General features: G+C 45.3%; 1 protein-coding gene across 6 annotated transcripts in view; it reads left to right on the top strand.

The window, feature by feature from the left end:
- Positions 1–26,102, top strand: part of MFSD4A (major facilitator superfamily domain containing 4A) — a 210,166-nt gene that overhangs the window by 151,596 nt on the left and 32,468 nt on the right. For 2 of the 6 annotated variants that reach the window (XM_073666964.1, XM_073666968.1), the window contains 2 exons: positions 4,904–4,962; positions 22,142–22,195. The exons of 3 other annotated variants lie outside the window; for them this stretch is intronic. In XM_073666964.1, coding sequence (XP_073523065.1) covers positions 4,904–4,962; positions 22,142–22,195 — 113 coding nt within the window. The remainder of the gene's footprint in view (positions 1–4,903; positions 4,963–22,141; positions 22,196–26,102) is intronic. One more of the 6 variants, XM_073666965.1, reaches the window with a different exon arrangement.

The raw sequence follows: 26,102 nt of genomic DNA, 5'->3' as shown, positions 1-26,102 counted from the left end.
TCTTTGTGTAGCATCATGGGAAAGTCTAAAGAAATCAGCCAAGATATCAGGAAGAGAATTGTGGACTTGCACAAGTCTGGCTCATCCTTGGGTAAAATTTCAAGATACCTGGAGGTGCCTCATTCATCTGTACAAACAATTATACACAAGTACAAACAAGATGGGAATGTCCAGCCATCATACCAGGAAGGAGACGTGTTCTGTGTCCTATAGATGAATGTGCTTTGGTTCGACATGTGCATATCAACCCAAGGACAAAAGCAAAAGACCTTGTGAAGATGATGGCAGAAGCTGGTATGATTGTGTCAATATCCACAGTGAAACAAGTACTGTATCAACATGGGCTGAAAGGCCACTCTGCCAGGAAGAAGCCATTACTCCAAAAGAAACATTAAAAAGCCAGATTAATGTTTGCAAATGCACGCAGGAACAAGGACCTTCATTTTTGGAGACATGTCCTGTGGTCTGATGAAACTAAAATTGAACTTTTTGGGCATAATGACCATCATTACGTTTGCAGGAGAAAGGGAGAAGCTTGGAAGCCTAAGAACACCATCCCAACTATGATACACGGGGGTGGCAGCATCATGTTGTGGGGTTGTTTTGCTGCAAGAGGGACTGGTGCACTTCAAAAAATAGATGGCATCGTGAGAAAAGAAGATTATGTGGCAATACTGAAGCAACATCTCAAGACATCAGCCAGGAAGTTAAAGCTTGGGTGGAAATAGGTCTTCCAAATGGACAATGACCCGAAGCATACTGCCAAAATAGTAACAAAGTGGCTTAAGGATAACAAAGTCAATGTTTTGGATTGGTCATAACAAAGCCCTTATCTCAATCCTATTGAAAATTTATAGGCAAAGCTGAAAAGGCAGGTGCGAGCAAGGCGACCTACAAACCTGGATCAGTTACACCAGTTTTGTCAGGAAGAATGGGCTCAAATTCTGACCAACTAATGTGAAAAGTTTGTGGAAGGATATCCCAAACTTTTCACCCAAATCATTCACTTTAAGGGCAATGGTACCAATTACTAATGAAATGTATGTAAAATTTTGACTTTGTAGTAAGTAATAAAAATGCCTTAAAACATTCTCTCTCTCTCATTATTCTGGCATTTGGCAGCTATTAAAACTGATGGTAATCCTAATTGACCTAAAACGGGAAAGGTTTATTCTGATTTCATGTCAGATATTGAGAAAAACATGCATATGTGTTTTTTTATATAGTGTATGTAAACTTCTGGTTTCAACTGTATATCGGTGGAATTCCGGCAATCGATGGGAGTCCCAGCAGTTGTACCCCCATGATCTATAAGTTATCACTTATCATATCAACTTATTTTCACCAGATAACCCCTTTAAGTACACTAGATACAATTTCTCCTGAAATAAAGTGTCTTGTGCAACTACTTGCATATACAGTTATATGAAAAAGTTTGGGCACCCCTATTAATCTTAAGCTTAATGTTTTTGTGACACCCCAGGGGTCTGGTTGCCACAGTGATAGAGATGTTATGTCTGAGAGCAGGTGGGAGGTCCTTTGGTCAGGGATCCTGTGCATGCCACACCTCCTGCCCAGTCTTGGGAGGGGAGGAACTTCCCCTATATAAACCCGGGGCTGAAGCAGGGTTAGGAGTCAAGGAGAGTAGAGACAAGAAACAGTCATAGGAAGAAACAGCAGAAGCTCAGTGGGAGCAATACTACTACGAGTCAGGGGCTGGCAGCTGCAGAGCTCGCCCTGACTGAGAAGCTTTCTTACCGGACCCGGCGTCCGAGGCTGTGGGGACTAACTCTTACCCAGCAGCAGAAGCCGACCGGCAGGGGATTTCAGGTCCTCAGGCCCAGAAACCCGAAGGCACGGTCACACGTGTGGGACCAGCACCGCCATCGTGGAGCGGAAGCCAATAGAAGGCCCCGAGTCACCGGCCATACGGGTGAGCACCACACGGTACACTCAGGGACGTGGGCTACTTATATCCGCTTCTAGCAAGGTAGCCAGAAGAGTACAGTCAGTTTGGGAGGCCTACAACTCCGCCTGGCCAGGGGAGATCCCATCTGCTCAAGGACTGACCAGGCCCCGTTCGCTAGCAAGTACTCCGGGAGGGTCTATCGTTGTTACCAGTAAAGACCCTGAATTACACCGCACCGTCTCTGAGTGGTTCCTGCTACCCCCATCTTCCACGTCGGCTGCCCTGAGGCCATACCCCTCCCGTTGGGGGTTATACTATCACGCTGCACAATTCTACACCGGCCTCAGCGGTCTGCCCTGCAGCGGCAGCTCCATAGCTGCAAATCAACGGGTGGCGTAGTCGACACTCAAATAACATCTATCAAGACTGCCACACACTGAGTTTGACTCCCTGGGCACGGACCGGGTCCCCGCCACTCGGAGACTACAACCCTCATCTGATCCGGTTCCGGGTAAGCCCCCGTGCGCGAGACGCTGCGCGACACAGCAGGCCCAGGGGCGCGTCATTTTCTTAAAATTGGTGTTTTTGCAACAGCTATTTCAGTTTGATATATGTAATAACTGTTGTACACAGTAATGTTTCTGCCTTGAAATGAGGTTTATTGTACTAACAGAAAATGTGCAATCTGCATTCAAACAAAATTTGACAGGTGCATAAGTATGGGCACCTCACCAGAAAAGTGACATTAATATTTAGTAGATCCTCCGTTTGCAAAAATAACAGCCTCTAGTCGCTTCCTATAGCTTTTAATGAGTTCCTGGATCCTGGATGAAGGTATTTTTGACCATTCCTCTTTACAAAACAATTCCAGTTCAGTTAAGTTTGATGGTCGCCGAGCATGGACAGCCCTCTTCAAATGATCCCACAGATGTTCAATGATATTCAGGTCTGGGGACTGGGATGGCCATTCCAGAACATTGTAATTGTTCCTCTGCATGAATGCCTGAGTAGATTTGGAGCGGTGTTTTGGATCATTGTCTTGCTGAAAGATCCATCCCCTGCGTAACTTCAACTTTATCACTGATTCTGGAACATTATTGTCAAGAATCTGCTGATACTGAGTGGAATCCATGCGTCCCTCAACTTTAACAAGATTCCAGGTGCCGGCATTGGCCACACAGCCCCAAAGCATGATGGAACCTCCACCAAATTTTACTGTGGGTAGCAAGTGTTTTTCTTGGAATGCTGTGTTTTCTTGACACCATGCATAACGCCTTTTTGTATGACCAAACAACTCAATCTTGGTTTCATCAGTCCACAGGACCTTCTTCCAAAAAGAAGTTGGCTTATCCAAATGTGCTTTTGCATACCTCAGCCGACTCTGTTTGTGGCGTGCTTGCAGAAACGGCTTCTTTCGCATCACTCTCCCATACAGCTTCTCCTTGTGCAAAGTGCGTTGTATAGTTGACCGATGCACAGTGACACCATCTGCAGCAAGTTGATGCTGCAGCTCTCTGGGGGTGGTCTGAGGATTGTCCTTGACTGATCTCACCATTCTTCTTCTCTACCTTTCTGATGTTTTTCTTGGCCTGCCACTTCTGGCCTTAACAAGAACTGTCCCTGTGTTCTTCCATTTCCTTACTATGTTCCTCACAGTGGAAACTGACAGGTTAAATCTCTGAGACAGCTTTTTGTATCCTTCCCCTGAACAACTATGTTGAATAATCTTTGTTTTCAGATCATTTGACAGTTGTTTTGAGGAGCCCATGATGCCACTCTTCAGAGGAGATTCAAACAGGAGAACAACTTGCAAGTGGCCACTTTAAGTAGCTTTTCTCATGATTGCATAAACCTGGCTATGAAGTTCAAAGCTCAATGAGGTTACAAAACCAAAAAAGTGCTTTAGTAAGTCAGTAAAAAGTAGGTAGGAGTATTTAAAACAAGAAAATGATAAGGGTGCCCATACTTATGCACCTGTCAAATTTTGTTTGAATGCGGATTGCACATTTTCTGTTAGTACAATAAACCTCATTTCAAGGCAGAAACATTACTGTGTCCAACAGTTATTACATATATCAAACTGAAATAGCTGTTGCAAAAACACCAATTTTAAGAAAACATTAAGCTTAAGATTAATAGGGGTGCCCAAACTTTTTCATATAACTGTATACAGTGTAGCAAAACCAGGCAGGCTAGGGTTAAAGCCTAGCTCAACAGGTTCCAAATAGATAACCTGGCTATCCCTACATATAACTAGGCTAGGTGTGTTCCTTGGTCAGTCAGCTCAGGGCAGCTGACCAGACTACATGTGCCTTGGAGCTAAAGATAGAGACAGGACGGAATCTGAGAAGAGTCTGCACAGGCCGTGTGCAGAGAACCCGCAAGTATCAGTAGTTGCTATGGACAATAGCTGTTTTGTTTGACTGTGCTGGGGCTAGCTCAGCCGTATATGAATAGCCAGGGTCTGTTCTGTTTAGTTAGTGCATGGATAAAGCTAGGATTTTATGTTTCTGAGTTTGTTTTGGTGCTATGCAACCTGTGGAAAGCAATAAAAACTGCACGTGTTTGGAGCAAAACTGCATTACCTGTGTGAACGCTACATAAGTCCTAATGCCTACCAGAGAGAGTGAATCTCTACATCAGTCATGAGAAACAAAACCTCTTTGATTTCTATCATTTTACATATTATGATATAATTAAGAAACAAAAATGAATACAAATGACAAATTAGAACATGGCATTATTAAACAATAACTAGGCAAAAATGCAAAAGCAATTTGTTTTCGTCCATAGTAATTAGGAAGATAAGTAGCAACCAGATGCGGCTAGTCAAATGTCCTTGATTAATGGTTCAGCAGCAATAGTTTTGGCAGCTTTCTGGTCTGGAGCTTTTAGACACAATGCCAAGGAGGCTAGACACCAGCAATGATCTAAAACATCTGAAAAGGGTTATAAGAACATTTTTTAAGTAATTTGGAGTCCATCATTTTACAGTAAGAAAATATTCAAGACAGTCTTTCCAGGAGTGGACATCCAAGCAAATTGACACTAAGGTGAGACCATGCAATGCTCAGTGAAATTGCAAAAAAACACAAGACCTGCAGCTCAGACTCTAAAGGCCTAAGTTAGCGTGTTAAAGGGAATCTGTCACCCCCTGGGACATATATGACCTATTTATATGGGCATACAGATGATAGAAATGTAAATATATTCATACCTGTATGCCTCATAATAATGGTTTTGATGTTTTGAAATCTTATATTATACCTTTATGGTAATGATTGCTCCAGGCCACGGGCTCGTAAGGAATCCCCGTCTCCTCTCTTTATTATCATAGAAGCCCCCTCCCCTGCACGTCACAGTGTCATGTGACATGCAGTTGCGGCGCTGTAAACTCACGCTTGCGCGTTTAACTCTCTCCACGATCCTCCCTCCCACGAGTCTCTGTGACTCACTGGCACCTGCGCAGAAGATAACAGACTAGTTCATTCTGTGATCTTCTGCGCAGGTGCATCACTGCCGACGATGCCCCCTGTGCTCCGCAACAGACTATAAGCAGAGCTGGATTGACCCGCCCGCCATCTTCCCGGAGACCTGTTTTACCCTATGGATGGCAGAGTGTCAGCGAGTCACTGCCGGCGCCTGCGCAGAAAATCACAGAATACTCTAGTCTATGATCTTCTATGCAGGCGCCAGTGGGTCACGGAGAGCCGTGGGAGGGAGGATCTCATGCACCTGCACTCATTACCTGTATTAATTGCACCTGTTTGAACTCGTTACCTGTATAAAAAAAACACCTGTCCACACACTCAATCACTCACACTCCAACCTCTCCACCATGGCCAAGACCAAAGAGCTGTTTAAGGACACCAGGAACAAAATGGTAGACCTGCACAAAGCTGGAATGGGCTACAGGACAATAGGCAAGCAGCTTGTTGAGAAGACAACTGTTGGCGAAATTATTAGAAAATGGAAGAAAAACAAGATGACTATCAATCTTTTTTGGTCTGGGGCTCCATGCAAGATCTCGCCTCATAGGGTAAGGATGATTCTGAGAAAGGTCAGGAATCAGCCCGGAGCTACATGGGAGGACCTGGTCAATAACCTGAAGAGAGCTGGGACCGCAGTCTTAAACATTACCTTTAGTAACACACTACGCCATCAAGAATTAAAATCCTGCAGGGCACGCAAGGTCCCCCTGCTCATGCCAGCACATGTTAAGGCCCATTTGAAGTTCACCAATGACCATCTGGATGATCCAGAGGAGGCATGGGAGAAGGTCATGTCATCAGATGAGACCAAAATAGACCTTTTTGGTATCAACTCCACTCGCCATGTTTGGTGGAAGAAGAAGGATGACTACAATCTCAAGAACACAATCCCAACCGTGAAGCATGGTTGCGGGAAACATCATACTTCTGGGGTGCTTTTCTGCAAAGGGTACAGGATGACTGCATCGTATTGAAGGGAGGATGGATGGGGTCATGTATCTCAATGTTTTGGCCAACAACATCCTTCCCTAAGTAAGAGCATTGCTGATGGGTCGTGGCTGGGTCTTCCAGCATAACAATGACCCAAAACACACAGCCAGGGCAACTTAGGAGTGGTTCTGTAAGAAGCATTTCAGGGTCCTAGAGTGGCCTAGCCAGTCTCCAGACCTGAACCCAATAGAAAATCTCTGGAAGATCTGTATGGAGTAGTGGGCCAAAATCCCTGCTGCAGTAGGGCAAACATGGTCAAGAACTACAGGAAACGACTAGTGTTGAGCCACCCCCGTAGTGTTCGAGTTCGGTTCGGTTCGTCGAACACCCGTGTGTTCGCCGAACTGTTCGTCGAACTGTTCGTCGAACACCTTCGAACACCGTTAAAACCAATGGCAGGCAAACAAAAACACATAGAAACACATAGAAAACATCTTCAAAGGTGTCCAAAAGCTGACAAACTGCTCAGAAGACATGCCAGCAGCCGCGGTAATTCCAGCTCCAGTAGCGTCCACTAAAGCTGCTGCAGTTAAAAAGCTTTTATAAGGATCGAGCTCGGCTGTCCACCGCAAGGCATCCTACTGCCAGTCCCAGCCCCTATGCCTTGGGGTGCCTCCTGATGCTCTTCACTAAGTATCCCATGGTCCCGAAGCATTTCCTTTGAAAAAATTAAGTGTCTAAACTACAGGTGGTGTAGCTTGCTTAACAGCCGGGATAATCCGTTGACTAGCAGACACTGCTACTAGGCACAAAGTATTTCCTGGGCTAGATGCAGTTAAAAATTTGTAATTAGATACTCTCGTTGGATGCTGAGAAAGCATTCCATAGAGTCTCCTGGCACGCCATATATGATTCTCTTAAAAAGCTTGGGGTAGGGGTCTAGGGGACCCTTTTATAGCCAAAATCACGGCCCTGTATCGCAATACGTCACCTAGGCTGAAGATAAATGGAACTGTAGCACCCTGAGGGCTCGGTTGCTACAGACATATTGCACCTCACCCAGAGGTGTGATATCTCACTCTCAGGTAAGGATGGAGTGTGGATCAGGACCCGACACCTGCATGCATTACACCACATTGCCGTGGGGCAGGGCGACCAATATGCCCCTGAGATGGGCACGACAGTCCCTGTCCCTGGCTGGAGTGGGGGGAGGGAACACTGAGGAAGGGGAACCCTGTAGTGCAGGAGCAGGGAGGAAGCAGTTCCTGGGTGCATTGAGAAGGGAGTATAAAAGGTGGGCACCATCTTAGTTCAGTGCAGAGAAGTCTGAGCAGAAGTGGCAGGGAGCAGGGGCTCTGCATGAGCTCTGCTCCGGAGGCGGGCCTAGTAACAGAGGCCCAGGCCTGGAAGAGGGAGATGGAAGGAAGAGGAGCGGAGAAGGCTCCAGGAACGAGGAATGAAGGGATCCCAGGGGTGCGGACGGGCGAGTCGCCACCGCACGCCCGAATCCACCTGCGTGGAGGGGTCAGGCCAAAGGGGGAGACCGGTCCCCGAACTAGTGGAGGCAGGAAACGACCCTCAGCTAGAAACCGGAGGCTCTGACATTTTATGTGGCGCAGCCCCTCGCTACACCCGCTAGGAAGGCACCACATAGGGTCAGGGAAACTGGCGCCAAGTTTACCAAGAGGAGGCCCGAGGCAGCCGGACAGAAGTGTTGGTAAGAAAGGCCAGACAAAGGACACACAAAGGGGGTCCTGTGAAGTGCTCCAAAGTTATCTGGGAGTTGTCTGAGCCCCTCACCTGGTGAGCACAGTACGACGTGGGCAGCCGTTACCTGCAGACGTGGTCTGGATAATAAGAACTGTGAGTAAAGGCCCTGGACTGCATCACTGACTCCGTGTCGTTACTGCTGCTGCCCTGCACCATCACCCCCATCCTCCGCATACACTGCCCTGAGGCTATACTCCTCCCGTGGGGAGTTATGCTACGCTCTGCTGCACCCACAACACCAGCCTCAGCGGTCTGCCCTGTAGCGGCGGTTCACTCTGACCGCAATCCACGGGTGGCGTAGTCGGACATTTAAACATCAAAACCACATAAATAGTTCCGCCACTGGTTTGACCGCCCTGAGCCACGGAACCGGGTCGCCGCCACGAAGACTACAACCACCAGCATCCACCAAAAAGGGTCCGGCTCCGGGTGTCCCAAGGCCCAGGGGGTGTGTCAGAACATTTTCATCACCTTTCACAATCACCAATGGGACAAGGCAGGGATGTCCTCTGTCCCCTCTCTTATACATCCTAGTGACGGAGCACCTGCTCTCATCAATTCGCCATAACCCCAATATTAGGTGGATTGAGGTGGGAGGCACCGAGTACAAGTGCTCTCTATTTGCTGATGATGTCCTAGTATATATCACTCAATCACATATATCCATCCCTGCTGTTATGGCTGAAATAGATCACTTTGTTACATGGTAAAATTTTAAAATCAATGCAGCGAAGTCTGAGGCCCTCGATGTCTCCCTCCCCAAATCCATATAGGATTCCATCCAGTCCAACTTTCCCTTTGCCTGGCCCTCACAGGGTATCAAATACTTAGGAATTCCTATTCATAGAGACCTCTCCCATCTATGTTATCTTAATTTTGGGCCCTTTATTGAACAATTCCATACAGACCACGGTTGGCAAGTTAGAACTGTAAGATTCACTACGTGAACCACTGGTGTTTTGTGGAAAAGCACATGTACACTGCGTTCCAAATTATTATGCAAAAAGTGTTTAGGAGTGATAAGGGAAGAATTTGTTTGTTTGTCAGTTAAACTCATTGATGGTGATGTGTGTCAGGGCTCTTTATATCACTGTAAGCAATTGCAGACACCTGTGCTAATTAGTTTGGCAGGTGTGTCCAATGAAAGGCAAGACTACTTAAGAAGGCTCTCTCACATTATTAAGCAGCCTACATTTTCTGCCAAAATGGGAAAGAAAAAGGATGTGTCGGCTGCTGAGAAGCAACAAATTGTGGAGTGTTTAGGTCAAGGCATGACTACAATCAACATTGTGCGATGATCAGGATGAAGTGTCTTGGCAATCAAGAGGTATGTAGCTGATTCACAGTACACACGTGTGCGTGCTGATAAGGGCAAATTGAGGACTCTTTCCTACAGGCAATTACGTCAGGTTAAAAGAGCAGCGGCAAGAAAGCCTTGTCATAGCAGCAGACAAGTTTTTGAAGCTGCTGGTGCCTCCAACGTCCCCCGAACAACAAGATGCAGGGTCCTTCAGAGGTTTGCAGCTGTGCATACGCCATCCTGTCGACCTCCTCTATCCACTTCACACAAGCAGAAACGGCTCCAGTGGGCCAAACATTACATGAAGACTGATTTCAAAACTGTTTTGTTCACGGATGAGTGCCGTGCAGCGCTCGATGGTCCAGATGGATGGAGTGGAGGATGGCTGGTTGATGGACACCCCACGCAAACACGGCTACAGCGCCAACAAGGAGGAGGTGGAGTAATGTTTTGGGCTGGAATCATGGGGAGAGAGATTGTCGGCCCCTTTAGGATCCCTGAAGGCGCTAAAGATGAACTCCATAATGTATGTGGATTTTCTCAAACAGCACTTCCTGCCATGGTTCAAGAAGAAGAACCGTGTATTTCACAGCAAGATCATTTTTCTGCATGATAATGCACCATCTCATGCTGCACATAAAACATCTGCATCTCTGGCTGATATGGGCATAAAAGGGGACAAACTTATGGTGTGACCCCCATGCTCCCCTGACCTCTACCCCATTCAGAACCTTTGGAGCATCATTAAAAGGAGTGTCTATGATGGCGGGAGGCAGTTCACATCTAAGCAACAGCTCTGGGAGGGTATTCTGTCCTCATGCAAAACAATTGAAGCAGAAACCATCCAAAACCTGACAAATTCAATGGACGAGAGAGTTCAGAAGCTCCTTTCGAACAAGGGGTCCTATGTGAAAATGTAACATCACCTACAATAAAGTTTTGAGTTGAAAACTGTTTGATTTCAGTTTCTAACAACCTGCTAATGCTTATAATTTCAAAAATGACCATTTTTTTGGTCTTTATTAAAATGAAAAGGTTGATCGAAAAGTTTGGGGGATCTAAGAGTGTGGCAACCCAGTAGTCATGATTACTTCGAATTCTGACAATATGAGGGTCATGCTGCAGGTAGTGCAGCAAGAAGGCACTTATGTGTCTTGCGCATCTCGGAGCCCCAAAATTATTTTCCGGGCTAGATGCAGCTAAAAATTATTTTTAATTTTAAATCTGGTGAAGCTTTAGTATAGATGGCCTAATAGGATCAGTGCTGCACACTGCTACAAAGCCCAAATTATTTTCCAGTCAAGATACAGATAAACATGATTAGTAATTTGAAAGCTTAAAACGGTTGGTAGGGTGATTTTAACCAATCATCAAGCTTTTACTCTCCCCAGGATGACACAGGGGTAGAAAAGTCGTTTCGGATCCATGATTTGTTCATCTTTATGAACGTGAGTCTGTCTACATTATCAGTGGAGAGCTGCGTGCGCTTATCTGTCAGCACACCACCAGCAGCGCTGAACACACGTTCAGACAGAACACTGGCTGCGGGGCATGACAAGATCTCCAAGGCGTAAGTGGCTAGCTCCGGCCATTTATCCAGATTGGAAGCCCAAAAAGAGCAAGGGTCCAGTGACACAGTCGTGGCTTCAATGTTTACTTGGAGATACTCCTGTACCATCGTCTCTAGGCGTTGACTATGTGTCAGACTTCTTGTCTCCTGTGGCCTTGCAAAGGATGGGCTAAAAAAGTGGTGAAATGATTCCGCAAAATTGATGTTACCAGCAGATACTGTGGTTCTGTTACGGTTTGAGTGCTGAACACTTGACGGTCCCACGGTTGGCAAGTTGGAACTGTGAGATTCACTACGTGCACCACTGGTATTTTGTGGAAAAGCACATGTAAGATTCTGCAACAGTCTCTGCTGATACTCCTGCATGCGTGCATCCCTTTCTATGGCAGGAATAATTTCTGCAAATTTACTTTTGTACCGGGGATCTAACAGTGTGGCAACCCAGTAGTCAGGATTATTTCTAATTCTCACAATTCGAGGGTCATGTTGCAGGTAGTGCAGCAAGAAGGCACTCATGTGTGTTGCGCATCCAGGAGCACCAAGTCCCTGTTGTGTTGGTGGCGAGGTAACAATCATGCTTCCTTCCTCTGTCCTCTCCCCCCAACCTCGCACAACAGAAATGTGATCAAGTTCTCCCTCATCTGATGAGTCTTCCATCAGTTCGTCCTCCACTTCTTCCTGGGCTCCTGCACCTTCCTCACTAGTTTGGCTGCTACCATGCGCCCTGGTAAAACCATCTCCCCCACCCTCACATGCCTGCCGCCTTGGTGCTGCCGACCGTCTGGACCTTGCAGATGTTAGCCCTTCCGCATACAACTCCTCCTCCTCTACTTCCTCCACCTCCTCTTGTGCCACCACCTGACTCCGAATTCTGTTTAACATGTGCTCCAGCATGTAAATCACCGGAATAGTCATGCTGATAATGGCATCGTCAGCACTAAACATCTTCGTCGCCATTTCAAAACTGTGCAGAAGGGTGCATAGGTCCCTGATCTGAGACCACTCCTCCAGCGTGATTTGCCCCACCTCTGAATCTCGTTGGCCCAGGCTATACGTCAGAACGTATTGCACCAGGGCTTGTCGGTGCTGCCACAGTCGCTGCAACATGTGCAGAGTTAAATTCCACCGGGTAGGCACATCGCATTTTAGCCGGTGAAGTGGCAGGCCCAACGACTTCTGTAGAGATGTAAGTCGCTGAGCTGCGGGATGCGAACGGCGGAAGTGAGCACACAGCGACCGTGCCCTCTGCAGAAGGCCATCTAGTCTGGGAAAGTGGGCTAAAAATTGCTGGACAACCAGGTTCAACACGTGAGCCATACAAGGCACGTGTGTGACATTGCCCCGGCGAAGGGCCGCACCCAGGTTTGCAGCATTGTCGCACACGGCCTTCCCTGGTTTCAGGTCCAGTGGAGACAACCATTCATGAAATTGGTTCTCCAGAGCTGACCACAACTCCTCAGCTGTGTGACTCACATTTCCCAGACATTTCAAAGTAAAAACCGCCTGATGACGTTGAGCCCTACTGCCAGCATAGTAAGGAGGTGTGCAGGATCCCTTCTGCGCAGTTAGAAAGCTTGTGGCATGACCAGACAGGCTTTGGGTGCAGGTGGAAGACCAAGAGGAGGTTGAGGAGGCAGAAGCAGTGGAGGAACTTTGACATAAAGAGGATTGACGCACAACTCGTGGGGACGGCAAGACTTGGACAGCAGCCCCTTGTCCTGCTGTCACCATAGTTACCCAGTGCCCAGTCAGCGACATGTAACGCCCCTGTCCATGCCTACTCGTCCAAGTGTCTGTGGTGAAATGCACCCTGTCACACACAGAGTTTCTCAAAGAAGCGGTGATGTTGTGTGCGACATGCTGGTGGAGCGCAGGCACACCTTTCTTTGAGAAGTAGTGCCGACTGGGCATCTGGTACTGGGGCACTGCGACGGACATAAGGTCTCGAAAATCCTCTGTGTCCACCAGGCGGAAAGGCAGCATTTCTGTAGCCAAGAGCTTGCAGATGGTGAAATTCAACCTCTTAGCTTTCTCATGGCTAGGAGGAAATGGTCTTTTACTTGTCCACATCTGAGGGACCGAGGGCTGGCTATTGTGCTTAGACGGGGTTGATAAGGGTGTCCCCGGCAAACTGCCGGTCTGTGAGGAAGATGCAGGCGGACATGTTAGGTTGCCTTGATCCAAAGGTGGTGCTATCGATGTCGGACAGCGCTCAACACCAGCTGGTGTTACCACCTCCAAAGAAAATGATGACCTGCCAATCACGCTGGCTGTTGCAGGTAAAGAGGTGGCAGGTCTGCGCCCCAAAACAGGTGTGACTGCTGTCCCCCCAGTCACAGAGGATGAAGAGGCCGCGGATGCACAAGATATGGCAGACGGTGGTTGGCCCGGCCGGCTAGGCCGCATTGTAGCACACTGAGCTTCCCACTGCAACTTATGCTTCATGTCCATGTGCCGGTTCATGCATGAAGTACTCAAACTATGTATTTTTTGGCCTCTACTTAGCTTTTGCTGACAAATGTTACAGATAACACGAGTTGGGTCATCTTTATCGATCTGAAAAAATGCCCAGGCTATGCAAGGCTTAGCACCCATGCGACCTGAAGAGCCACCACGACTTGTGGTGAGAGGCAGAGTTGTGTTTGAGGATGCAGTTGTTGACGTGCTTCCAGTAGTACGTCTCTGTCCAGGAAGGCGCAACCTGACCTCGTCGTCACTAGCATCTTCCTCCACCTCCTCTGCTGACCTCATCTCTTGGCTGACTGTGGGTTGACAGTAAGTGGGATCTCCAACCTCATCATCATCACCCTGTGTGTTATCACACCCGTCGTCCTCAGAGCCAACCTGTTCCTGCCCTGACAAAAAACTAAAGTTGTCGCTCCAATCAGGTATTTGAGTCTTATCATCGTCTTCCTCATTGTCTCCACCAACAGGAGTTACAGTTTGGGAATGAGGGTCTAAATTATGGTCAGAACCTTCTGCGTCTGGTCCTGGATCCGACTCATAAAGATTCTGGGCATCAGTGCAGATCATTTCCTCGTCTGGATTCACAGAAGCGCTGGAGTCGACCTCTGATTCCCAGGCTATAGTATGAGTAAACAGCTCTGCAGACTCAACCATCTGTTCTACCTCATACTCAGATGGGCAGCTGGAGATTTGGGAGCTGTGAGGAAGCAAGTGCGATTGGGGTGACACCTTTGAGGACTGGAGTATTTGTGATGTTGAAGTTGATGTGGAGGAGAGCCCTCTTAAAGGAGCACGTGATATCCGTTGAAGCACCTGCTGTTTTTGTGCCTCATCTGGAATTTGTAGCGATTGGCGTGGCCGTAAGAAAGGGATCTTATCACATTTTCCGCTAAAAGAAGTAGACATTTTAGTTTGGCTGGAAGATGGTCTTTCTTCTGCAGATGTTACTGTTGCTTTAACACCTACCCCACGGACACAACCTTTTTTCCCCTTCCCAACACGCCTATTCCCCTTTCCACCAGCAGCAGGCCTTTTTCCACTCATTTTGGTGGTTAACTAATTCACAACTCTGGAGTTGTTTGCACAAAAAAACAATGGATGGTAACTGAGCAGAGCTGAGTGGCCAAACTGTGGTATTAGGCCAAAACTATTGGCTGGGTTAGATGCAGAAAAAAATTATATTCAATTTGCAACCTGATGGAGGTCAGTATAGATGGACTAATACAACAAGTCCCACACACAGCTAGAAGCCCAATATTTTTTCAGAGGTAGATGCAGAAAAAAATATATTCAGTTTGCAACCTGATGGAGGTCAGTATAGATGGACTAATACAACAAGTCCCACACACAGCTAGAAGCCCAATATTTTTTCAGAGGTAGATGCAGAAAAAAATATATTCAGTTTGCAACCTGATGTAGGTCAGTATAGATGGACTAATACAACAAGTCCCACACACAGCTAGAAGCCCAATATTTTTTCAGAGGTAGATGCAGAAAAAAATATATTCAGTTTGCAACCTGATGGAGGTCAGTATAGATGGACTAATACAACAAGTCCCACACACAGCTAGAAGCCCAAATATTTTTTCAGAGGTACTGTAGATGCAGATAAAAATTATTTTGAATTTGCAACCTGATGGAGGTCAGTATAGATGGACTAATAGAGAAAGTCCGACACACTGCTAGAAGGCCAAATATTTTTTCAGAGGTACTGTAGATGCAGATAAAAATTATTTTTAATTTGCAACCTGATGGAGGTCAGTATAGATGGACTAATAGAGAAATGACGCGCCCCTGGGCCTGTGCTGAGTAGCGTTGCGCACGCGGGAGCTTACCCGGAGCCGGATCTGATAGGGGTAGTAGTCTCGTGGCGGTGACCCGGTCCGTGCCCAGGGAGTCAAGCTGAGTGGCTGAGTATATTAGCAGTAGATGTAGGACGACTACGCCACCCGTTGAATGCAGCTATGGTGCTGCCGCTGCAGGGCAGACCGCTGAGGCCGGTGGAAGGATGGTGCAGCGTGGATGGTATAACCCCCAACGGGAGGGGTATGGCCTCAGGGCAGCCGACGTGGATGATGGGGGTAGCAGGAACCACTCAGAGACGATGCGGTGTAGTTCAGGGTCTTTACTGGTGATAAAGATAGACCCTCCCGGAGTACTGGCTAGCGATCGGGGCCTGGTCAGTCTTTGATCAGATGGGATCTCCCCTGGCCAGGCGGAGTTGTAGGCCTCCCCAACTAATTGTACTCTTCAGGCTACCTTGCTAGAGGCGGGTAAAAGTAGCCCACGTCCCTGAGTGTACCGTGTGGTGCTCACCCGTATGGCCGGTGACTCGGGGCCTTCTAGTGGCTTCCGCTCCACGACGGCGGTGCTGGTCCCACGCGTGTGACCGTGCCTTCGGGTTTCTTGGCCAGAGGACCTGAAATCCCCTGCCGGTCGGTTTCTGCTGCTGGGTAAGGATTAGCCCCCACAGCCTCGGACTCCGGGTCCGGTGGTAACTCTTCAATCAGGGCGAGCTCTACAGCTGCCAGCCCCTGATTCCTTTTAGCACGACTTCCCCAGAGCTCCTGATCTCTCTTTCCTATAGCTGCTTCTCTTCTTCTCAACTCTACTCTACTCACTAACCCTGCCTCAGCCCCAGCTTTATATAGGGGAAGTTCTTCCCCTCCCAGGACTGGGCAGGAGGTGTTGCATGCATAGGATTCCTGACCAAGAGACCTCCCACCTGCTCTCAGACATAATATCTCTATTACTGTGGAGACCAGACCCCTGGGGTGCCACAGAAAGTCCGACACACTACTAGAAGGCCAAATATTTTTTCAGAGCTAGATGCAGAAAAAAATTATATTCAGTTTGCAACCTGATGGAGGTCAGTATAGATGGACTAATACAACAAGTCCCACACACAGCTAGAAGCCCAATATTTTTTCAGAGGTAGATGCAGAAAAAAATATATTCAGTTTGCAACCTGATGGAGGTCAGTATAGATGGACTAATACAACAAGTCCCACACACAGCTAGAAGCCCAATATTTTTTCAGAGGTAGATGCAGAAAAAAATATATTCAGTTTGCAACCTGATGGAGGTCAGTATAGATGGACTAATACAACAAGTCCCACACACAGCTAGAAGCCCAAATATTTTTTCAGAGGTACTGTAGATGTAGATAAAAATTATTTTGAATTTGCAACCTGATGGAGGTCAGTATAGATGGACTAATAGAGAAAGTCCGACACACTGCTAGAAGGCCAAATATTTTTTCAGAGCTAGATGCAGAAAAAAATTATATTCAGTTTGCAACCTGATGGAGGTCTGTATAGATGGATTAATAGAACAAGACCCACACACAGCTAGAAGCCCAATATTTTTTCAGAGGTAGATGCAGAAAAAAATATATTCAGTTTGCAACCTGATGGAGGTCAGTATAGATGGACTAATACAACAACTCCCACACACAGCTAGAAGCCCAATATTTTTTCAGAGTTTCAGAGGTAGATGTTGAAAAATATATTCAGTTTGCAACCTGATGGAGGTCAGTATAGATGGACTAATACAACAAGTCCCACACACAGCTAGAAGCCCAAATATTTTTTCAGAGGTACTGTAGATGCAGATAAAAATTATTTTGAATTTGCAACCTGATGGAGGTCAGTATAGATGGACTAATAGAGAAAGTCCGACACACTGCTAGAAGGCCAAATATTTTTTCAGAGCTAGATGCAGAAAAAAATTATATTCAGTTTGCAACCTGATGGAGGTCTGTATAGATGGATTAATAGAACAAGACCCACACACAGCTAGAAGCCCAATATTTTTTCAGAGGTAGATGCAGAAAAAAATATATTCAGTTTGCAACCTGATGGAGGTCAGTATAGATGGACTAATACAACAAGTCCCACACACAGCTAGAAGCCCAAATATTTTTTCAGAGGTACTGTAGATGCAGATAAAAATTATTTTGAATTTGCAACCTGATGGAGGTCAGTATAGATGGACTAATAGAGAAAGTCCGACACACTGCTAGAAGGCCAAATATTTTTTCAGAGGTACTGTAGATGCAGATAAAAATTATTTTTAATTTGCAACCTGATGGAGGTCAGTATAGATGGACTAATAGAGAAAGTCCGACACACTACTAGAAGGCCAAATATTTTTTCAGAGCTAGATGCAGAAAAAAATTATATTCAGTTTGCAACCTGATGGAGGTCAGTATAGATGGACTAATACAACAAGTCCCACACACAGCTAGAAGCCCAATATTTTTTCAGAGGTAGATGCAGAAAAAAATATATTCAGTTTGCAACCTGATGGAGGTCAGTATAGATGGACTAATACAACAAGTCCCACACACAGCTAGAAGCCCAATATTTTTTCAGAGGTAGATGCAGAAAAAAATATATTCAGTTTGCAACCTGATGGAGGTCAGTATAGATGGACTAATACAACAAGTCCCACACACAGCTAGAAGCCCAAATATTTTTTCAGAGGTACTGTAGATGCAGATAAAAATTATTTTGAATTTGCAACCTGATGGAGGTCAGTATAGATGGACTAATAGAGAAAGTCCGACACACTGCTAGAAGGCCAAATATTTTTTCAGAGCTAGATGCAGAAAAAAATTAGATTCAGTTTGCAACCTGATGGAGGTCAGTATAGATGGACTAATAGAATGATGCTATGCCCAAAAGATTTTACTTCACTAGGTGCAGTAAAAAAATTGGTATTCTATACACAGGTGGTATATCTTGCAACACAGATAGGCTACTCCACTGACTAACACACTCTGCAATAGGCCAAAAAGGATTAGCTTTGCTAGATTCAGCCAAATGCTGTGAAAAAAACTTGCACAGCACTGGCACAGACCTGCCTGGCAAAAACTGATAGGAACTGATGTAACCTAGTCCTGAAAAGGACTCCAATTACAATTAGTCTTTACTCCCACAACCTATCTATTTAAGAGCACAGACCTGCCTGATAAAAGTCGTAGGAAATGCTGTAACCTAGTCCTTAAAAGGACTGCAATCACAACTATTCCCTACTCCCAAGCTATCTGTATATTTGTGCGAAAATTGGCTTGAAATTAACAAGGTATAGCGCACACAGCAACAGCGGTGCCGTCTAACACGCAGCTGCAGCAGTGAGAAAATGGTGGCGACGGGGAAAATGGCTTGGTCTTATAGGGCAAGGACATGTGACATACACTGCCAATCACACATGCCCTTGCTTGTGTGAAAAAAAGCACTTCGCTCCGTGTGTGCGCTGCTGATAGGCTGACAGATTGCACCTCCCCACTGTAAATGCGGGAAAGAGAAAAAAAAAATGGAGATCTTCATTGTTCCTGCAGAGATCCATCCCCTGCCCCTCCCCCCACCCCGCTGTACACTCAAACTGCGTATTAACATTAATTTTCATCATTACTGAGAAAAAATCCAGTTATGATTTTGGTGCACGAACAGTTATCGAACATAACCTCGAACAGCCGAATTTTTCTCAAATTGTTCGTGTTCGCCGACCGGCTCGAACACCGCCCAAAACAGCTCGAATTTGAGATTGGCGAACAGTTCGAGTAGAACAACGCTCATCTCTAGAAACGACTTACTTCTGTAATTGCAAACAAAGGTTTCTGTACACAAACATTAAGTTCTGTTTTTCTGTTATATTAAATACTTATTTCATGCAATAAAATGCTAATTACTTACCGTATATTCCGGCCTATAAGACGACTTTTGAAGACTGAAAAATCTTCTGTCTAGTCTGGGGTCGTCTTATACGCCGGTAATGCTTTTAAACTTTCAGAAATTGACATGCGGGGATACTCTGGGGGTGTTAATAAGCTGCCGTGGCCGTATCCCTGCCATGTCGGAGTTAATATAAGGTGGAGGGAGTTAAAATACGGCGGCGGTAGGTCCAGACAGTCAGCGCTTCTGTGCTGAAACTGACACATCGCTGCGTATTCCCAGCTCCGGACACAGCGCAGGGCTTCTGTGCCGACAGCTTTCACTTGTCACAGAAGCGCTGCGCTGTGTCCGGAGCTGGGAAGTTCGCATCGCTTCTGTGACAATATATGAAAAGCCGGCAATTCAGCAGCGGCATAAGCCGGCACCCGACAATTTAGAATAGAAAGAATAGAGCTTCACACATAGATTAGATAGATAGAAACATGTCAGTCACATATATATGAAGTACAGTGACAGTGTTGCTTACTGTACTTGTCATTTAGTGTAAAGGATTTATTAAAACAAATAATAGTGTTTTCATGCACCGTCTCTTTAAAAAAGCCGGCCGGCAATTCAGCAGCGGTACCCGACAATTTATAACAGACAGAATAGAGCTTCACACATAGATTAGATAGATAGAAACATGTCAGTCACATATATATGAAGTACAGTGATAGTGTTGGTTACTGTACTTGTCATTTAGTATTAAAATAAAGGATTTATTATTAAAAAAATTGGCGTGGGGTTCCCCTTAATTTTAGGCTCTAGCGGAGGTTAAGCAGACAGCTGGGGCAGATGTTTGAAGCCTGGGAAGGGGGTAATACCCACGGAGCTTCCCAGGCTACTAATATCAGCCCCCAGCTGAATACATAGCCTTTACTAGCTATTAAAATGGGGGACCCCCCAAAAAAAATGACGTGGGGTCCCCCCTAATTTAATAGCTAGCAAAGGCTAGGCAGACAGCTGGGGGCTGATATTAATAGCCCAGGAAGGGAGCCATGAATATTGGCCCCCTCCCAGGCTAGAAACACCAGCCATCAGCCGCCCCAGAAATGGCGCTTCCATAGGATGCGCCAATTCTGGCCCTTAGCCTCGCTCTTCCACGCTGCCCTGGTGCGGTGGCAGGGGGTAATAGGGTTGGGGTTGATGTCAGCTTATAATGCCAGCTGACATCAAGCCCAGGTTAGTAATGGAGAGGCGTCTATAAGACACCCCCATTACTAACCCCATAGTCAAAGTTAAAAAAAACACAAACACCCAGAATAAAGTCCTTTAATTGAAATAAAGACACAATTCTTTATTGTTCTAAATTAAACCATACTTACCGTCACGCCCATTCCAGCTGAAGCCAACGATCTCCTGCAATAAAAGAAAAATAATAAACCAACCTCATCCTTACCTCTCCATGGTTCCCAGGACAGCTTCAGCTCTGCTACATCGAGATGACAGGCTGGACCGCAGCAGAACGCTGCCATCCAGCCTCTCATCCCGCAGACACTGAGAAGCGCAGGCATGCTTGCGCTCCTCAGTGTCTCGCTGTGACGGCATCCAGATGAGCCGACAATGAACTCAGCTCACCTCCTGGACGTCCGTCACTGACAGCGTGGGAAACTTCTACTGCGCATGCGGGGAGCAGGAGAATTTTCCCACGCTGTCAGTGACGTGCATGAGGTGAGCCGAGTTCATTGGACATGATCTCGGCTCATCTGGATGCCGTCACAGTCAGACACTGAGGAGCACAAGCATGCCTGCGCTTCTCAGTGTCTGCCGCATGGCAAGCTGAACGGCAGCGTTCTGCTGCGGTGCAGCCTGTCATGTGAATGTAGCAGAGCTGGACCGGTCCTGGGAACCATGGAAAGGTAAGGATGAGGTTGCTTTATTATTTTACTTTTATTGCAGGAGATCGTTGGCTTCAGCTGGAATGGGCGTGATGGTAAGTATGGTTTAATTTAGAACATTAAAAAATTGTGTCTTTATTTCAATTAAAGGACTTTATTCTGGGTGTTGTGTTTTTTTTAATTACTTTACTAGAAATTCATGGCGGTCATGTCTAATATTGGCGTGACCCCATGAATTTCGGGCTTAGGGCCAGCTGATAATGCCAAGCTGGCCCTAACCCCTTTATTACCCAGTGAGCCACCGCACCAGGGCCCTGGATGAGTTGGGTACAGCGCCAGAAGATGGCGCTTCTATGAACGCGCCATTTTCCGGGGTGGCTGCGGACTGCAATTTGCAGCGGGGGGGGCCCAGAAAGCTTGGGTCTCCCTGCGCTGCAGATTCCAGCCCCCAGCTGCCTAGTTGTACCTGGCTGGACACAAAAATAGGGCGAAGCCCCACGTCTTTTTTTTTTAATTATTTCATGAAATAATTAAAAAAAAAAGGGCTTCCCTATATTGTTGTGTCCGGCCAGGTACAAATAGGCAGCTGGTGGTTGGGGGCAGCCCGTTCCTGCCTGCTGTACCTGGCTGGACACAAAAATATGGCGAAGCCCACGTCAACATTTTTGGGAAAAATTAATTACAAAATTAATAATAATTTAGGGACTGCATCTTTATTAACCCCTCAATTGTCATTTAGTGTTAAAATAAAGGATTTTTTAAAAAGAAAATTGGCGTGGGATCCACCATCATTATAGTCTCTAGCGGAGGTTAAGCAGACGGCTGGGGCAGATGTTTGAAGTCTGGGAAGGGGGTAATACCCACGGAGCTTCCCAGGCTACTAATATCAGCCCCCAGCTGAATACCTAGCCTTTACTAGCTATTAGAATGGGGGACCCCCCCAAAAAATGACGTGGGGTCCCCCCTATTTTAATATGTTTATGAGTGACAGTTTTCCTGCTATATACCTGCATGTCATAAGAATTTAAATTAAAAAAGGACCATGTTAAATTCAAATCTGTTTTTTTTTAATTTTTACCGGTGTTTGGTATGCGTTGGAAAAGGGGTAGTCTTATACGGTGAATATATCCTAAACTCTATATTTTAACAGGAAAGTAGGGGGGTCGTCTTATACACCAGGTCGTCTTATACGCCGGAATATACGGTATGTAAAAAATCATACAATGTGATTTTCTGGATTTTTTTTTAGATTCTGTCTTTCACAATTGAAGTGCACCTACGATAAAAATTACAGACCTCTCCATTCTTTGTAGGTGGGAAAAATTGCAAAATCGTCAGTGTATCAAATACTTATTTTCCGCACTGCATATACCAATATATTTTATAATGTGAGACCATCTATAAAAAAAAAGCTAAAACCGATACTAGGGCATCCAAGAGGACAAGATCCCAAGCTTACCAGCAAATCTCAATGAAGCAATGATCTAAAGAAGAGTTGGCCGAAATTCCTCTAGAACAATGTGAAATTGATAAAGTCAAACAAATAATGATTACGTCAAGTTATTGCTGCCAAAGATGGTTCTACAAACTATTGATTCATTGACACACTGCTTTTGCATTTTGTTTTTGTTTTTTTCGTTAGATAATGACACAGTGTAGTTGGTCATCTGTTTTGTTCATTTTCAGCTGTATTTACCTAATTTTAAGACCTTTTAAGGACCATATTTTTTTATTATGTCCTGGTATGTAAAAGCATAGAATTCAAACAGGGCACTTAGTTTTTCTCATGCCCATATTTAAACTCATATGCTTAATACAGAAAAAAATAGTAGTATAAGAACTTGGCAGGAAAAAAGAGAATACAGAATGAAAAACCATACCAGGAGACAAATAATGGTACCCTTTGTTAAGTTTGAAAAAAAAGAGCAAAATCAGACAATTAGAAATTAGAGTCACCTGTCCCCACCTTGTAAGTGCTCACATGACTCTAAGTAGCCTCTGAATTGTGACGTTGATGCTTAAAGAGAAGCTATCATTAGAAACTGACCTATTTCTTAAATCAGGTTTTTGTGTTACATGCATTTTTTTTAAAAAATTGCAGTTATTTTTTTCACATCACTGAGGTGCTTTAAGACTTCAACTTCCTATTGTTTCAGGAAAAAACACATGTACATAGCAACAAGACTCCCACCCTTTCTTTTGTATTGAAGTACCAAATGAACCTGTGAAAAGGCCATTGTGATGGAGCTTGCTTAGCTGTGACATCACCTCTGTTTGGTGGATCTTGTGTTACCAGTTCCATTTAGAGGCTGTTAACCAGTTAAATCCCGCTGCCAGTCTCTGACAGCAACATTTAACACACGCTGGCAGGATGGGGGCGTCGTTCCACGCTCCCATCGGCGTGCCCGTGATGTGATTCAGGGACGACGATGGGTTGTCATGACAGCCGAGGGTCTGCAGAGGACCCTTGGGCCTGTAATTACATTCCTCCTGTGGCTGGCGTTCATAAGAGATAGTAATTTTCACTATATATAGCAGATCTGATGCACAGCTATGTATAGGACAAGCTATCAGACAATCGCAGCTTCAAAATACAGAAGAAAGTGAAATTTAAAAAAAAAAATATATGAAAAGATGAAAAACAAAAGTTCAAATCGCCCCAATTTGCCCCATTAATAAAAATATAAATGAATAAAAAATGCACATATTTGGTATCAAAACCCAAGACAAACAAAAGGAACATGTACCCTGCTATCTGTAAATAAGTAAAGGCAATCGTGCATATAAATAACATTAGGTACTTAGTAAACACCGTTTTTGATCAAAAAAAGCGTAGAAGCCATCCCACCAATGTCAAAGTGTACCCAAATTCGGGTCCTAACTAGTGTTGAGCGAACATGCTAGACACTGCTCGGTACTCGCCCGAGCATCACGCTACTCGGGATGTTCGGCGAGCACCGAGCATTTCTGGGTTACTCGGGCGGGAGCTCGGGTCTCCGCCCTGCATGTTTGGCGCTCTTTACAGAGCCAATGAACATGCAGGGATTGCCAGCCAGTCACTGTAATGCTGCAGCCATGTTGGTTGTGGGCATTACAGTGATTGGCTGGCCGCACAGTGTCACCTCGAGTATTTAAAACCGGGCGCCGCCATCTTGGACACAGTCGCTCCGGATTAGACAGTGTAGGGACAGCGCTGCTGATTTAGGGAGAGATATAAGCTGCGAAATAGTTAGTGTAGGGTCTGTAAAGGCTGCCAGAACAAACAAAAAGTCCTTTTCAGGACTAATATCCATCCCAGATACCAGGCAGGCAGGCTGTATAGGAGACACAGTGGTTAAACCAGCAAACGCTGCATTACAGTCTTGTGTGCTCCTGTTGCTGAAATTGCTGGACTTAGCACCAGGTGTCGGGGGCCAGGAAAAATCCTTTTTTTTTCATCTAAATCCTCCTTTTTTTTTCCTCCTTCACACTGTACAAATACCCGTCTTATTAACCTTTTGGTGTGTGTCGTCCCCCCCCCCCCAAAAAAAAGCGTGTCTCTGATTTTTCAGACACAGATAAAACTGTTGAAAATAGTCTGGTGTAGGCTAGAGAAACAGAAGTGTTGTTTTGCACTTCCACGGTCAAACCTCTGTATTATCCATTTTGGGCCATTTGTATCTAAAAAAAAAAAACAGTTTGAGTGTGTCGCTCACTGTTCAGCCGCAAATCTATATATTTAAAAAAGTCTGGTATACTCCAGTAAACAATAACTGTGGTTTTGCCATCCCACGGTAAAAAATCTCTATTATTCAGGTTTTGGTATATTTTCCGTAAAGAAAAACAGTAGTGTCTCCTGACTGTTGTGACACAAAAATATATCTGTTGAAAATAGTCTTGTGTAGGCCCGACATCCCAGTGTGGTTTCGCAGTTCTATGGGTCAAATCGCTGTACTATCCAGTTTTGGGCCTTTGGTATCTAAAAATAAAGCAGTTTGAGTGTGTCGCTCACTGTTCAGCAGCAAATATCTCTATTTAAAAAAGTGTGGTATACCCCAGTAAACAATAACTGTGGTTTTGCCATCCCACGGTAAAAAATCTCTATTATTCAGCTTTTGGTAGTTTTTTCCGTAAAGAAAAACAGTAGTGTCTCCTGACTGTTGTGACACAAAAATATATCTGTTGAAAATAGTCTTGTGTAGGCCCGACATCCCAGTGTGGTTTCGCAGTTCTATGGGTCAAATCGCTGTACTATCCAGTTTTGGGCCTTTGGTATCTAAAAAAAAAGCAGTTTGAGTGTGTCGCTCACTGTTCAGCCGCAAATATCTCTATTTAAAAAGTGTGGTATACCCCAGTAAACAATAACTGTGGTTTTGCCATCCCACGGTAAAAAATCTCTATTATTCAGGTTTTGGTATATTTTCCGTAAAGAAAAACAGTAGTGTCTCCTGACTGTTGTGACACAAAAATATATCTGTTGAAAATAGTCTTGTGTAGGCCCGACATCCCAGTGTCGTTTCGCAGTTCCACGGGTCAAATCGCTGTACTATCCAGTTTTGGGTCTTTGGTATCTAAAAAAAAAGCAGTTTGAGTGTGTCGCTCACTGTTCAGCCGCAAATATCTCGATTTAAAAAAGTGTGGTATACCCCAGTAAACAATAACTGTGGTTTTGCCATCCCACGGTAAAAAATCTCTATTATTCAGCTTTTGGTAGTTTTTTCCGTAAAGAAAAACAGTAGTGTCTCCTGACTGTTGTGACACAAAAATATATCTGTTGAAAATAGTCTTGTGTAGGCCCGACATCCCAGTGTGGTTTCGCAGTTCCACGGGTCAAATCGCTGTACTATCCAGTTTTGGGCGTTTGGTATCTAAAAAAAAAGCAGTTTGAGTGTGTCGCTCACTGTTCAGCCGCAAATATCTCTATTTAAAAAAGTGTGGTATACCCCAGTAAACAATAACTGTGGTTTTGCCATCCCACGGTAAAAAATCTCTATTATTCAGCTTTTGGTAGTTTTTTCCGTAAAGAAAAACAGTAGTGTCTCCTGACTGTTGTGACACAAAAATATATCTGTTGAAAATAGTCTTGTGTAGGCCCGACATCCCAGTGTGGTTTCGCAGTTCCACGGGTCAAA

This window comes from Phyllobates terribilis, unplaced genomic scaffold (assembly GCF_046119375.1).
Source record: "Phyllobates terribilis strain yellow unplaced genomic scaffold, ASM4611937v1 Scaffold_2__4_contigs__length_985480577, whole genome shotgun sequence".
In the NCBI taxonomy this organism is placed as follows: domain Eukaryota; kingdom Metazoa; phylum Chordata; class Amphibia; order Anura; family Dendrobatidae; genus Phyllobates; species Phyllobates terribilis.
This window is presented reverse-complemented; position numbering and strand designations above follow the sequence as displayed.